Source organism: Zonotrichia leucophrys, chromosome 17 (assembly GCF_028769735.1).
Source record: "Zonotrichia leucophrys gambelii isolate GWCS_2022_RI chromosome 17, RI_Zleu_2.0, whole genome shotgun sequence".
In the NCBI taxonomy this organism is placed as follows: Eukaryota; Metazoa; Chordata; class Aves; order Passeriformes; family Passerellidae; genus Zonotrichia; species Zonotrichia leucophrys.
Genome location: NC_088186.1, coordinates 66624 through 82147, shown reverse-complemented (window position 1 = coordinate 82147; position 15524 = coordinate 66624). Strand labels below are relative to the sequence as shown.

Below are 15524 nucleotides of genomic sequence, written 5' to 3'. Positions count from 1 at the left end.
TTGTTCTCGGTGTCTGTGTCTGGAAAGGTGTTGATAAGTTACCAGGCTTCTGCTAAGCAGTGCCCACTGCATCAAGGCTATCTCTCCAAACCCAACGCCCTGCCAAAAAGGCCAGTGGGCTGGGAATGGGCAAGAAGTTGGGAGGGTATAGCCAGGACAGCTGATTAAAGCTGCCAAAAGAGATATTCTATACCATATGACACACTCATCAATAAAAGCTAAGAGAAAGGGGGGAGTGAGGTATTTATTATTAAGGTGTTTATCTTCCTAAGCACGTGCTACAATGCTTGGGTTAGGCTGTGGCTTCTTATTGCCCTCTGATGGGAAGTAGATGATAAATTTTTCTTGTGATTTCTTTTTCTTCTGCACACAGTGCTTTTAAAAATTAATTTGCCTTTATCTCAGCCTACAAAGGTTTCGTATCTTATTTTTTTCACCTTGTCCTGTGAAGGCTGGGCAGTACTGACAGCCCATGAAAGTCAACCCACCACATCATGGCACATTTTCTTTTGCTTTTGTGAGGATTTGATTTTTCATACTAGAGACTTGAAACAAAGTCATTGCCTCTCATTTGATTACATCTTTCTTACATTTATAAAGCAGACAAATAAACTCTTTTTGTTCTCTGACTTTTGCTTTGTAGTACTCACGTCTGCATGCTCAACTCTTGAACTTTGATGTTAACACTTCATTTGTATGATTATGGAATATAATTTCAGTCCTAGCAGCATGGCATGTGATCATCACCAGTACTCTGTAAGTCTTAATCAAGGGCTGAGACCTTATTAGAACTCTAATGGAAGGCAATTAAAAATACAGTTCCAAAGTTGGAAACAAGAATTTTGAACTTGTCTGATCTAGGTAAGGAATACTGCATGATACTGCAGTGAGCTCAGCTGGAGTCCACAAAAATTGATTGGGACAATGTTCAGCAGTACCTACTTCATTGAATATGGGATCCTATAGTATCTGGTAGTATTAGGAGAGGGTGAATTCTCCCTTCTGAATCTGCAGTGCCCTTAAGTGCTTCTAAGGTTGTTTTACTCAGAGTGAGAATTAATGTGATGACTAGAAACCAAGTGCTGAGTCATTCCTATTGCTCCATTCTTCTGTTAGTATTTCCTTCGAAAGCTTGACCTTTTTGTGGACTACTGTATTTATTTCTTGCTCAGCTAGAGAGTTCTCACTTACTGCCAGTTAGACAATGAATGCCATCGGCATTTTGTAATACCCACAGGAATTTTTCAGTGAGCTGCACCTGTGTGACTGGAGAAATGCTACTAAATGGAATCGAGTACATTTTACTGAAAATATATTTTACTGAAAGGAGAAGGTTTATTAAGTAAGTTAGCATGAATTAAAATTGAAATCTAACTAACCATGAAGGCATTAATTTATTGTTTATTTCACAACATTATTAAATAGGAGTATTGCCATATGTTCGTTTTGAGTAATTCTGAACAAAAATACTCAAATATTAGTAATGCAATATTTGAACATGGAGAATTAAAAATAGCACATTTACAGGTATTGCTGTCAATTTTATTTGGATTCAAATTATACCTTGAAATTAATTTCACTTTGGACATTGTATGCCATAAGTAAGTCCTTTGCAGGTGGCAGGCTACAATGATAATAGATGATCTCAAAATACTTTGGGCAGTAGTTTAATGTTCCAGTTAATGGTTTAAGGCGTGGGAGTTTGATAATAGTGGTTTAAAGTTGAAGGTTCTTAGCCCATAAGGCCAGTAATCAGTTCAGCTGCCTCGATAGTACAAAGGTTAATACATTACTAATAGCAATAGGCTAGTTGAGTTTTGCCTGTGACATGCTGCCTCCTTAGAGATCAGCATGTGTTTCCAGAGACAGAAAAAAAGTTCAATATCATTGGTAATAATTCCAAAGCCTATGATCGGATTAAGTGCAGGGAATAGTGTCATCTTTGTGTTCTAAAATATAATTGCATGTGTTGATGATGGAAATTGATTTTACTTGCCAGCACTCCAAATTTATCTTCCACCCAGTTTTCTCTCTTTCAAAAAAATATTAACAGTTTACTGTAGCCAGAGACATTGTGGGTTTCTTTTTTTCAGTTAAGTCCTGCAGCATTCCTATTTACAAAGTGCTGGAGAAAACCATGTGTCCATTTTCCACTTCTTTTGCCAACTAGTTTTCCAGTAAATTCAAACAGGAGGCAGGCATCTGATTAAAGTGACTGTCTCACAACAAGCTATGTTTTGTATATTAGTGGCTAAAAGGGCCACATTTAATTATCAAATGCATATATAATTGTGAATAGTGCTTTCAACGGAAGATTTAATGTCTTCCATAATGCTGCAGATTCTTGTCCCTCACAAGTATCATTTAAGAAAGAGCTTTAAGCAGTTAAGTTGAATGCTTTCGGGAACCATGTGATTCACACAACTTCCTTGGCAGCAGCTTAAGTCTGTTCATTCTGCCTTGCTGTGGTTTGAGAGAGAGAGAGAGAATGTAGCTGGAGAGCTTATAGTATGCTAACTGTTCACAGTTTCTAGTTGAATTAGCTGTAAAAGACATCTCTGTTCCTGCAGTGTTAGCTGAAAGGTGCTTGTCATTTATGGTATGGCTGTTAGGTTGTTTTGGAAGGTATAAATCAATAGAATTTCCCAGAACAAAGGAAAAGATTTAATGCAATATATGGTAAATGTAAGCCTTCTAAGCAACTGAAATTCCTCAGAATTTGCACACCAAGTGTAGCTCAGTAGAGAAATGTTCTGTTATGCATACTCTTTTTCATCATGTTATTTGGAAAAGTTCAGGGTGCAGTGCTAAGCAGAACATACAAAGTGGTTCACTCATTCTCTGAAATAGAGCATATTTACTCTATCTTGAAAAACAATATAAAAAGTTCAAATAATGGTAAAATAATTACCATATCCAGAAAATTTCATCTAATACTAAGTGACTCAAAGACTGGTCATAACAATTCTGTGATTTTTAATGAACCCCTTCATTAAAATTAACACCTGGCATTCAATTTTAGCAACAGCCAGGCCTCTGCTGTGGGTAGCCCTTATTTTGGGGCATTTATTATCATTTGTTATGCAGTAGTCAGGGAGGGACCCTTACCCCCCCTTTTTTTTTTCCTTTTTGTTTTTTTCCCCCAAGTAGGTCTTGGTGTAATTCTTGAGGGGAAAATAATTAGACCAGAGGTTTTCTGTTACCATCATACAAAGAATGTGGAATAATTAAACTGAAACAGGTATAATCTCTTCTTTGTTACTCGGGTAAAATTCAGCCCATATTGCCAAGTTCATTTAGCTTTGAGAGCTAGCTCATAACAAACTTTTAGAGTATATATTTTAATTAATTAGAAGAGGCCAATTATTGGATGTAGAGTATGTGATATATAGGAGTTGAAAATCTAGAAACAAAAGGAAGACAGACTGGGGATGTTTGCACATTTGTAACCCTCTGAACTAACTATACTACATTAGTGATATCTCTACAGCAGTTACAGCATTTCATAATGAAAAACCCCCACACCATCATTTTCCATGTAAACACTGAGTTTGACATTTAGTTTTGCCATTTGTTTTACTGGTTGCTTTGGCAACTAATAAATAGTTTGTGTTAAGTGCTTTAGCAGCCAGTCATTCTGTGGAAATGAGGATTGTCTAATCCTTGTGCAAGTTCTTGGTCATTTGCTTCATGTGCACCATGTCTGCTTTTCTTACACAGAACTTAGGGTAGAAATAGAAGAACTAAGTTTTCTTCACATAAATTTACGGACTGTGTAGAAAACTTTACTCTTTGGTTTACATTCTCTTCCTCTGTGATACTTTCATGAGAAACTTTTACAACTCACTGGAGTATTTTTGAAACAAATCAATACCAGACAAATCAGTGGATTCACATGTTATCAACTACTAAATCCAGCTGGAATTTGTGTACTGTGGGTTTTTTCTTAACATACCAAAGCTTCACAAAAATTGTAGAAGAACATTCTGTCAAAACAAATATGAATTTTCCATGGAGGCAATGATTGGGCTCAGTTTTTAACTTCCTCACTTTCTATTACTTTCTGTGCCTCCTTACCAAACCAGTCTAATGTCCTAGTTCATTGATGCTTATTTTAACTACCAAGCTATTATCCTGAGGAATGTTACAAATATAGACCAGCCAGAGGACAGAGGGCTTTTCTGCCTTGTTTTTTGGAGGTTTAGTTGGTTTTGGTCTTTTGGTTTTGACTCTTTATTCACAGCAGTCACCTGAAATAGTTTCTGTAAAAAGTTGGGGTTGTTTTGTTTTTTTTTTTTTTTTTTTTTTTTTGATTGATCGGTTAATGTATTTGGTTGAACCCAAACTTTAGTTTCCCTGCAGCTATGCTCTCACAATGGCTATGTCTTCATTGCCAATCTTGATGTCACCCAAGCCCATATACTGCCTTGTAGATCCAACTGCTCAAACTTCAGTGTTTTTGCTGAAGTGTAAGTCCGGGGTTTGCACATTCCACTGGTACAGAATATGTAACACAAATGCTGACAATTAGTGATTCCATAAAAGTGTCACTTAAAATTAAAAATACCACTTCTATACAGGAAGCATTTGAAGGAAATATACTCAAGTGTTCTTCCTGTGCAGTCAGAAGTACGTGTGTGTGTGAGTGTGTGTGTGTGTGACAGCTTTTGGGGAGCTTGGAGGAGCTAGGGGAAGTTCAGTCAAGAACTCAGATTCTTGTTTTTAGTTTGTTCTTGTCTGAGAAGCAGCCATAACAACATTACATGTTTTATGCATTAGTAGTCTTTTGTTGAATTGTAAAGCAATACTCTGAAAATTAAAACTGCTCTTTTACAATAGCCATCATTCTAGGTGTATTTTTTTTTCTGTCATTCTTGATTCTGTGCAGAAAATTAATCTAAAGTTATTGATTGTGTATTTTGTGAGTAGGTATTTCTCTTTGCAAGTTTTAATTATCACATACTGATTAAAATGGAAACAGAGCAGTAAAAATTTACAGTGAATATTTAACTAGAGATTCTGTAGATTGGAATGTCTTTGTTTTTTAGAAACAGAGCTAGTAAGTTTTACTTCTGAACTGCTCAGCAAAAAATAGTGAATAGTTGAGACTGTTCTACTTTCCTGAAAAATCACTCAATTCTTCATCATATAATATACAACTCATTTTCAGATTTTAGTTTGCATATCTAGTACTTGTTTATTGATAGCTTTTTGGTGGAGAAAAATTGTGAACTGTAACTCCCTTACCCTACTGCTTTTTTTAAAAGCTCTGGAGACTGTAAATGTTCACATGTTTTACTGAAGGATTGCAAAAGTAACATTCATTTATAACATTTGAAGGATTATTCATGGAAAAATTATGCAAAGGAAAAAACAGTGAGATCCTTTGGGATATGTGTAAACTTTTCCAAATGTTCTTGCCACAGATCTCTGAACAGCATTTGACTTGCTCTGATGAAGTTGTCTCACGTTCCCTAATGCAAACACATTTTTAATAACATTTTAATATTTTTATACATCATTCCTGTGCATGTCAGCATAATCTTGAAAATGATGCTGAGAAATAATGAAAACCAAACTAACCCTTGTTCATGCCAGCTGACTGGAAAATCCTGCTAAGAGTGCTTTGTCTCCATGAAAGGCAAAATAACAGAGTAGCAATCATGGTAACAGTATGCACTAGGAGTGGAGCCAGAAGAGTAAAGACAAGAGTTAGCAGTAGCAGATGACTTCACTTATTGGAAAAAAGGGGCAAAATAACTCAATCCCAAATGAATTTAAGTATTGGAATTTTGTTATCAGCAGTATCAGGCATAACTTCCCCAGCTAATTGCTCAGCAGTCTGGTATGTCCATATCCGTCCCTTGGTCTGTGCGGTTGTCATCAGTATCTCACTGCTTACCCTCTTTGGCATCCTTCGTGACATGGGCTCTCTTTGTCTCTTACTCCTTTACAGAAATGAGGTCATCTGCTCTATGCCCTATAACTCATGCTGACACTCACTGCACCCCACATTTCTTGCTGAACTAAGTGTAGCAAGCTGAAGAGAACTCTATAAACTTCACCATTCTTCTTCATAGACATTTGGCAGCAGAGCAGCAAAGACTATGTAAAGATGTTTCAATTCAGATTCTTATTACCTTAGCACAGGGCTAACAGAGCTAAACTGTATGGATTTCCTTCTCTTGCCTTGGAAAAAAGGAGGATGCAGAACTACATTGAAAATGGTCAGTCCAGCCATAGTAATACCAGCACAGATGATATTTCTGTTTTCATCTGGTCCCACAAAGCATTCTGTTTTCTGCCATCAGGAACTTCACTGAAGACACCTGACTGGGCATTTGAATAAGTCACAGAGTCACAGCATAGCTGGAAGAGACCACAGTGGGTCATCTAGTCCAAGCTCCCTGTTCAAGTAGGGTCATCCTACAGCACATGGCACAGGACTGTGTCAGATGGCTCTGGAATGCCTCCAATGAAGGAAGCTCCACAAGCTCTCTCTAGGCAGTGTGTTCCAGTGGTCTGTCAATCTGGGTCCATTTCCTTCTTTGACAGGACTGATGCAAGCAATTGTGATTGCCATATGTAATAGCATGGAAGCCAAGCTGGACTGTTGTCTTGAATTCTAAGACTCTTACACCTATTTCCACAAACTCTGTCACCCTTGACGTGTCACACCTTAAGCCTGGCAATATTTTCTGTGAGCTGAAATTTTAGTCCCTAATATAATTTTTATATTATTCATAATATTCCCTAGTATTATATTATAATCTGAGATGTGCAGTCCTTTCAGACATGCTACGTAATTTGTTTCAGGGGGAGTGTGGCAGTTTATCAAACTTTTTCTGTTAAAAGCTGTCCAGGTCATAAAAGCTCTTACTTAAATCAAGCAATTATCATCTTTATAATGATCAATCTTTAGATAGTTTAATGTTGCAATAGTATTAGAGTAAATTTCAGTCCATGCTCCCTAAAGAGAGGGAGAAAAAAAGAGAGTGTAGAGTGAAAAGTCTCAAACTATTATTTCTTGCTAGATAATATCTCTTACTCTTTGTAGGTTTTGATAGTAACATTTGAAGCTACCTGGAGTCAAATCCAGCCAGCTTTGATTTTTTAATAACTTGATTGTGTCAGCACTGCACTTCTTATTGTGATGTTCTTTCTGATAAAGTAATTTTGAAGGAGTCTCATGCTTTTGTTTTGTTGCATATCAATGTTTGGAACAAAATTAATCAAACTGCTTTCAGGTCTCTGATTCTCCACTGTGAGAAACTTAAACTTTAAACTATTATGTGTTACAAAATTTAACAGTTATTTCTACATGTGGCGCAATGTCTGTGTGAAGAAGGGCTGCACTGTACTGATAATCCTCTAGGGCCAGGCTTTAAGATTGCTACTATTTCACAGGCTGTGGTTTCAGTAACTTGTTAAAAATAATACTTCAGTAGCATTCAGTGAACTTAAAAGAACTTAATGTCATTGACTTGAAAAAAACTTAATGTAAATCAAGATTGAGAAGTGGCATCAGAAACACCTGAATGACACAGGGGGAAGCAATATAAAAATGAACAAATCCTGCAACCAAATTAAGGGACAAGCCTCAGAGTGGGCATATTAACGCTGAAGTTTATGCTGAGTTTCAGATTAAACTCTTACTGATAAATGCTCATAATTTTCAGGGAAATTCTCTTTTAGCTGCCACTGTCTTTTTCCTGGGTTTCAGTTCCAATATATTTTAGGCTTCTCAGCAGGTAATAAATACCTCAATAGTCCTAAGTATTTTCCTGTTCACAAGTTGAAAAGTATCTGATGGATAGGCACTACAAAGAAAGCATGTAGAGCAAACTCCTTTTCTGGGAACCTAGTCCATCAGAAGAACTGGAGGGTTTCAAACTAAAGAACTTGTAATAATTTCTGAAACTTCTGAAGGCATTTGTCTTGTCTCTGCATAAATTTTAATTTGTAATGAAAATCCATGGTAAAAGACTTCAGTGAAGTGTATATTCTTGTTACTAATGCAGCAGATAAGATTTTTCAGACCTAATGGTGAATTATGAATCCATAGAGTTTTTACATTAAACTAGGCAACACATAAATGCATTCATAATCATACTTCTTCTTGTCCTAATTTGTGCTTCGCCTCCATGGCAGAAATGGAAGATGAACTGCTTTGGTTTTAGGGAAGAAGCTTCCAGTGTTGTGTTACAGCCCAAATGCATCAAAATTTTAGTTGTATGTGCAGCAAGAACATTGTACTGTGCCTTCTCCAACATCCCAGATGTGCGTCTTTAGGTGAATCTCTGGATGGATTTTTGTAGTTCATTGTTAAAATGACTGAAAGTTATTTTTTAAAACTGCACATGGCCATTAGGTATAAGACCTTCTCTGAAGCTGCATATGCCAGTGATTGATGCTGTGACTGTTGTGTTTCACAAATTTACAGTTGTGTGATGGTAGCAAAGATGGGCAGGCAAAAATGCTGTCCTGATGGTATATATGAATGAGGCAGAAAACATGCTAAAAAACTGCTTTATCTTTGTTGTCCTACTAAATTGATGGTCTGATGAAGAATACTATTAAAGGTTCCTCTAACAAACTTGTCCCTCCTCTCTGTATTGCTAAAAGAAGTTGTGTCTTTTTTGCTTGTCTTGGGGCTCCCTTCATTATTAATTAAGCAGCATAATGAACTGTTTGCTCAAATGTGCAGAATATTGTGGATTAAATCTTTCCCCTTACTGCTAGGGAAAACCCTTTGCAATTTTTCCTAGTTACAATCCAGTTCGCAGTGAAATTCCAGAGTCTGGGCTATGGTGAAATAAAAAGACAAATAATTTTGAATTAATGTCTTTGTTTCCTACAACTTGACATAAGTCTATATTGCAGAGTGAGTATGGGCAGGAAAGCATCTTGCATTTATTTGTTGGGGTTTTTTTGCCTCTTACTGGGACAAACTCATTACTGGTTCTCCTGTTCTTGTGTCTCATGAAACCTCAGTTCAAGACAGAAGATGATACCTTCCTTCAGGGTGTTTCAGGGTAGAGAGAGCAGCCTGTATAATAAATAAAAACAGAATGTCTCAAGTAAGGAGAGACTTCTAAGGATCATGGAGTCCAACTTCCTGCTCCTTGCAGGGCTCCGTAAAACTAAATTATATCACTAAGAGTGTTGTGATATAACCAGACTCACCTTGTACTCTGACAGTTTTGGTGCCATGACCACTTCCCTGGGAAGTTTTGTCTCAGAACCATTTCTGTTAAAAGTTCATGTTCATCCTGTTGTCAAACTGTGCTGTGGAATCTTGGTGCTTTGGATTGGTTTTGAGGTGTTTTAGTTTTTTTTCTGTTTTAGTTTATTACTTATTTGATGCCAGACACTTTTGTAAATATTCTGATGATGATTGTACATGGCTTTTCACATCACAAAGTTTCTTCTTGTGTCAACCTCTTAATGAGTGGTTTTGGTAAGAGTCCAGAAGCTGACTAAGCTGAGGTTGCTGGAACCTCCGAGAAGGGATTTTTGTACTTAGAGGAAAGTCTGTTCTGCTAGTACCTGGACTGTCCCAAGGAGAAAGACATGGGGCAGATGGCGACTTTGATGACAACTGTTCCCACTTTGATCACAAGCACCAATGCCATAAGTGTTTAAAAGTAAAATCTCAGCTGTTTGCTGTGAAGCCAAGAAGAGCCTGGCATTTACTGAGGATGATGATAGTCTGTGTTTTCCACTGTATTGCAAAGGTCACTGCCTGCCTTTTGTGAACAGCATCGAGGAGCTGGAACAAAACCGTGTTTTCTGTGAGGCTTCATAAAATCTGTAAATTGAGAGGAAAAATGATCACAGTGAGACATCTCTAGAGCTCATAGATCTTTGAGAAGTGATGCATCTGTCCATCCTTTAGGTATATGAAGAGCCCTTGGTTTTTCTTACATGCTCAAGCTGTGAGTCAGTATGAGCAGATTGTTTACAGTTTATTCACAACGTGAAGTTGTGAACAAAATTCAAAACACATGTGAATGTTCCTGTTCACACCTGAAGTACAAACCGACTTTATGGCTCTGCATATTACACTTTGGCACATCCAGCTGTTGTAAGGATGCCGAGAGTTTTTGTAGTTCATTGTTAAAAGTATGAGCAAAACTCTTTTTAAAATTACTCCAGGGAGTTCAAGATTATGGAGATGAATTTATAACAGAAATGGATGGTGTAACCCTAATGGGCAAGAAACAGTGCTTCAGAAATGGTGCCATTTGGTTATCTGTAAAAATTAATTTTAATCAGTTCCTAAACATGCCGTTGAAATTTTTGGGATTTGCATCAGTCCAGTGTTAAATAATCTCTGTCTTTTAGGTCCATCTGACATGTCAGCAGTTATGAAATTCAGCAGGAGACCCACATGTCCTGATGCCTCAGTTGCAGCAAGTCTACCTACACCTCCTGTACCAAGGCACCGGAAGAGTCACAGCCTAGGAAACAAGTGTGTAATCCCAGCTGTCTCATGCTCAGGCACTTACATGCATGTGTCACAAAAATTTAAGATAGTAGCAGAGAACATGCTAGTATTTGTCCTTTCCATTTCTTGTATTGCAAAAGTGTTTCAGGCTCTAGTACGTATTCCCCAGGTTTTCTCTTGACTCTTTTGTCATTTTGGCTCTGTTCTCTGCTAGCGCCAGGCACTGGCAATACTTGAAAGCTCCTTATCCACTTTGGTCTGTGGATTCCTGGTGTGTCTCCTTTTTCTAGGTTTCTGCTTTTGCTGCCACCAAAGATGTTCACGTTTTGTACGGAGAAGTCAAAACATTTACAACTTCCCAGCTACAGAAATTTAATAATTGTTACTGACAAAGAGAAGTAAAATCTGAAATGCATTTTGATAGTAAAGGAGCATATGCACAGTACGTGGTAGCGTATAATTGCCTGCTCCTTAATAACCTGCTGATGAGGCAGAGGCTTAGTGGAAATAATGTGAGCCAAGGGTTGCTGTTAGATGACATAAGAGGGGTTTCACGTTTTTCTCTTCTTCCATGTTCCAGTATGATGTGTCAGTTGAGCGTCGTGGAGAGCAAAAGCGCCACCTTCCCGACGGAGCGGCCACGGCACCTGCTGGACGACAGTGTCCTGGAGTGTCACAGCCCAGCGCGCGGCCACGCGCCCAGCACGCGCCTTGCCAACGGCCTCTCCGTAGGTATGTCCGGGGAGTGACACCCCTGCTCCTGTCCCCGGGGCGCTGCAGACTCACAGATGCCCGAAAGCAGAGAATTAGGGAGATCATTAGTTCCCTTGCAAAGACTGATTGTTTTCATGGATGGAAGTAGATCAGAACTGCTACCTGGTCAATGTAACATCAGCTTTCCTTGATTATCCACTGATGCTTTTGGTAAAAGCGGCATGAAAGAAGATTGGTTTTGTAGATGCTCGGTGTGTGACACAAAGTGTTTATCAGCTTTTACCAGGGGGAAAGTGGATATGTATTTTAAAAGCTACCTTTACACAAATAAAGCTTTAATTTTAACTGTATGTTTTAGAAGATGGGGGATTTGTTTGGTAGTACTGTCTAAGACTTATAAAGAAACGTAAAATGAACACATTATAGTATTATCATTAATAAAGAAATTATTATAATATCAAAAAAGTGATCACAAAGCTGTGTTCTAAGCAAGAGAAAGCTACCTTACAAGAGACTCAGGCAATTTCTAGAATAAGAAATTGATTGTGAAAGATAGCACTTACTTGACCAAGAACTGGACACTGAGATGATCTTTTCACTTCTGAAAATACAGGAACAGCTCAGTGTGTTAAAACTGAGCATTAGAAGATCAGTACTGGGCAAATTAAAACTGTGAGCTAAATATCTGTGCCAGAAAAGGAGGGACAAATGGGTGATGGGCTCGAAGGAGAGATAGGAACTTTATTTATGAATACCATCATATATGTATATATTTTAATAATTCCTAGCAGCAGCAAACAGCTGACATATCCTCTATTAGAGGTGTGTTTGCTTCTTGAAAATAAAACATGATACCATATCTAATAACTTCAGTTGACTTATGAATATTGTGCTAGAAATATTGTCTTACAAAGGAGCTGGATTTTATGTACCTGAAGTTCTCAGGTTCTTAAGTAGAGGCATGATGAAAATAAAAGTAATGGTATTAAAACACAGCAATAACATGAGTTAAGAGTCAGATACTATAAATGGAGAGGCTCATGTAAGCCTCTTCCAACTAAAGATTTTACCATGAACTCTAAACACTTCTTCAAAACATGATTTGAGTAAGCGGTGTCCACAGTACTATACAAAAGAGTATTCTGGTTATCCACATACATTGGCTTTGTATTTTCCCATGGGTGGTTTTCTCACTCCTTCTCTGTACTACTCTCTTTCTAGATAGCAGTGAAAGCTCAGAATTTAGTGAGGAGCTGCCGTCAGGGCTTGAAAGGTGAGTGAGTCTTCATGTACACTCACTGAGCACTCTACAGACTTAGCTAAGAAATTCACAAATGATCCCTAACACAGATAAGCCCTAAATCAATAGTTATTTTTATCAAATTATTGATTAGTTAGGAAAAAACGGCAAACATTTTGAAATAAAGCACTGTAAAGGTATTGGACCTGAAAAGATTAGGAGCTATCTCTGTCATATTTACCAAACCCTAAAGAACACCCCTCATCAGATATTTGCATTCACAAACAGGGGTCGTTTATATGCCACGCTGGGTCCTAACTGGAGGGTACCACTCAGGAATTCTCCTCGGAGTCGAAGCTGTGTCTACAGGTACAGTTTAGGGTCTGCCTCTTTAATTGTATGGTGCTAAACTTCAATTTGGGTCTTTACGCTTTCCTAGTAATGTATTTTGGGTCCAAATATCCTTATATGACCATGACAATTTACGAAGTCTCCCCCTCCTGCTTGTAAGAACTCCTGTTAATGGCAAAGCAGGGTTACGGCTCATTCAGATGAAATTCAGTTTAGCTGTTGATTTAACTAATGTTGTCTGGCTTCCATTTTGCAGAAAACTAGGCTTTACTTAGAGTTTTATGAAACCTCTGTGGAAGCAGGTTTGTCATCAAGGCCATCTTTGACTCCTATTACAAGCGATGATGTTAGAAGGATACCTTCCTGACCCTTTCCAACAGTCTATTTCCTGATTTACCAGACAGCTACCCATAGTATCTGTGTCTGTGTGGTCTGTTGATTTTGTTCAGTAAAAGGGTATGACCTTGGACCTCCAGTAAGAGAGGGAACATCCACAAGCCATATCTAGCAGGTGCTTACAATGTTGCTAGTCACTAAGAAGTGCTTCTAGAAGCAGGCAGTCCATTTACAGATCTAAGACAGGTGACACTGAAAATTTTATATAGTTTGAGGGGTAAAAATCATTCCTTGCATGTATACCTGACCTGAACTTGGTAAATTCTGTGATGCTGGCAAATGAAGACATATGTTCGAACAATTAAGAAAGTAGGGCCCTGAATCAGTATTCTGCAAACACTGGGATTTAGTTGCATTTTAAATCCAGTCAGATTTTATTTTGTTTAAATTAGTTTGCTTTAGCCATTGTAGAAGTAAGTTATCGATATAATGTATAAATTACAGCTGCCGTACTAAATTATATTGCTTACTTATCATCTTTATTCTGCTGAAATACGTAGAGGAATGCTTTGTCTCTCCAGCCCAACAGGTGCATGCAGCTGCACAGCAGGTGGTCCCACAGGAGTCATTACCATGGAAGGGCCTTTAAGAAGAAAAACACTGCTCAAAGAAGGCAAGAAACCTACTGTAAGTAATTATAATTATTCCTATGGTCCTAATTCATTAGTGGCTGGTTTAATTTTCAGAATTATGTTAAACCTGCAGCTTGATACCACACAAAATAATGGTTTTATCAATTGTAATTTTCTGATCAAAGTTACAACCAGGTTGTAACAAAGTTGTAACCTTTGTGTGTCATTTGATATACATCAGTTTGCAAGTCATGTTTCTAGCTGTGACAGCAGAGCAGGAATGAAGCAATTGTGTAACTAGCAAGCAGTGTCGTGAGGGCAGAAATAAATCTTGTGGCACTGCCAGGTGACTCAGAGCATCCTGATACTTTCCAGCTAAATAAGCCTGACAAAGGCAGATATTGCAAGATGGACAATGTCTGCATTACATTTCTGTGACAGGAAGTAGATTAATATATATTAATGAGCTTCTAGATTACAGAACTTGCAGTGACACTCATAAAAGACTGAAGAGGGAGATCTTCAGTATGGAATTTTCAAGGGATGGTACAAATTCAATTGAATATATTTCTGCAATATATTTTGGTGCTTTTGAGACACGGCATTAAGATGGAAAGGCTGCAGGGCAGCCCCCTTAGCATCAAAGTCATGGCAATTCATAGTTAACCTGAATTCAAGGGTTTCACATGGTTCTAGTCCTATGCATTTGATAATGTATTTGCTTTCTGTAGGGTTGATTGATGTATTTCACATGCAACCCAGTTCAGTTCAGAGCGAAAAGATTTGAAGAACTGAATTGCAGAGTCAACTCAATAATTTTTTTTAATCAAAAGTCTAAGATCTGTACAGCAGAAGGCTGCACACTATTCTTCTCTAAACAATCATTACTGATATTTTCATGAGATACCCAACAAAGAAGGCTTGTATTCACAGCCAGCCATTAAGCTTTAGGTAGCTGAGCTGATTTACACCAGGAGACACTCTTTATCTCCATTCCCTGCTTCTAGAATTAACTTTGGTAGCACTTGGACTTGCCTGTGAATAAATTTCTGAAATGTCAGCGATATGCAGAGGTTTTCCTAATTTTTTTCCTTTTTCATTCAGCTCTCCTCATGGACTAGATACTGGGTCATGCTTTCAGGATCAACTCTTCTGTACTTTGGAGCAAAAGCTTTAAGAGGCACTGAAAGAAAACATGTAAGCTTTAAATTTATTCTAAAACCAAAAATTGAATACTCATAAGTAGATCTGGAAGGGCATCCAAAGTGTACTTTCTGTTCCAGGCTAAGCCATATTTCTGCACAACTTCTACAGTCAAAAGTTAATCTCTGCTACAGTCTCAGCTATGACCGATTTGTCTGTCTTTTCCAGTATAAATCTACACCTGGGAAAAAAGTCTCCATTGCAGGCTGGATGGTGGCACTGCCTGATGACCCAGAGCATCCTGATATTTTCCAGCTAAATAACCCTGACAAAGGTAGATATTGCAAGATGGACAATGTCTGCATTACATTTCTGTGACAGGAAGTAGATTAATATCTATTAATGAGTTTGTAGATTACAGAACTTGCAGTGGCACTCATAAAAGACTGAAGAGGGAGACCTTCAATACAGAATTTTCCCGGGAAGGTACAAATTAAATGGAACGTACTTCTAAAATATGCCGTGGTTCTCCTGTGCTGCCTGCAGAGATTCATTTCTTTTGACAGTTACTATAAATTTCACAGAAATTCCTCAGCTAATATGAGATTGCAGCCCATCCATGTATCGCCATACATTGATCTACAAGTCTCTGAATAGC

General features: G+C 37.9%; 1 protein-coding gene across 2 annotated transcripts in view; it reads left to right on the top strand.

Moving 5' to 3' along the window:
* RALGPS1 (Ral GEF with PH domain and SH3 binding motif 1) overlaps positions 1 to 15524 on the top strand; it is a 76430-nt gene that overhangs the window by 55306 nt on the left and 5600 nt on the right. For both annotated transcript variants that reach the window (XM_064727395.1, XM_064727394.1), the window contains exons 14-20: positions 10348 to 10474; positions 11031 to 11182; positions 12386 to 12437; positions 12693 to 12773; positions 13673 to 13778; positions 14828 to 14920; positions 15095 to 15200. In XM_064727395.1, the coding sequence (XP_064583465.1) occupies positions 10348 to 10474; positions 11031 to 11182; positions 12386 to 12437; positions 12693 to 12773; positions 13673 to 13778; positions 14828 to 14920; positions 15095 to 15200 (717 nt within the window). The remainder of the gene's footprint in view (positions 1 to 10347; positions 10475 to 11030; positions 11183 to 12385; positions 12438 to 12692; positions 12774 to 13672; positions 13779 to 14827; positions 14921 to 15094; positions 15201 to 15524) is intronic.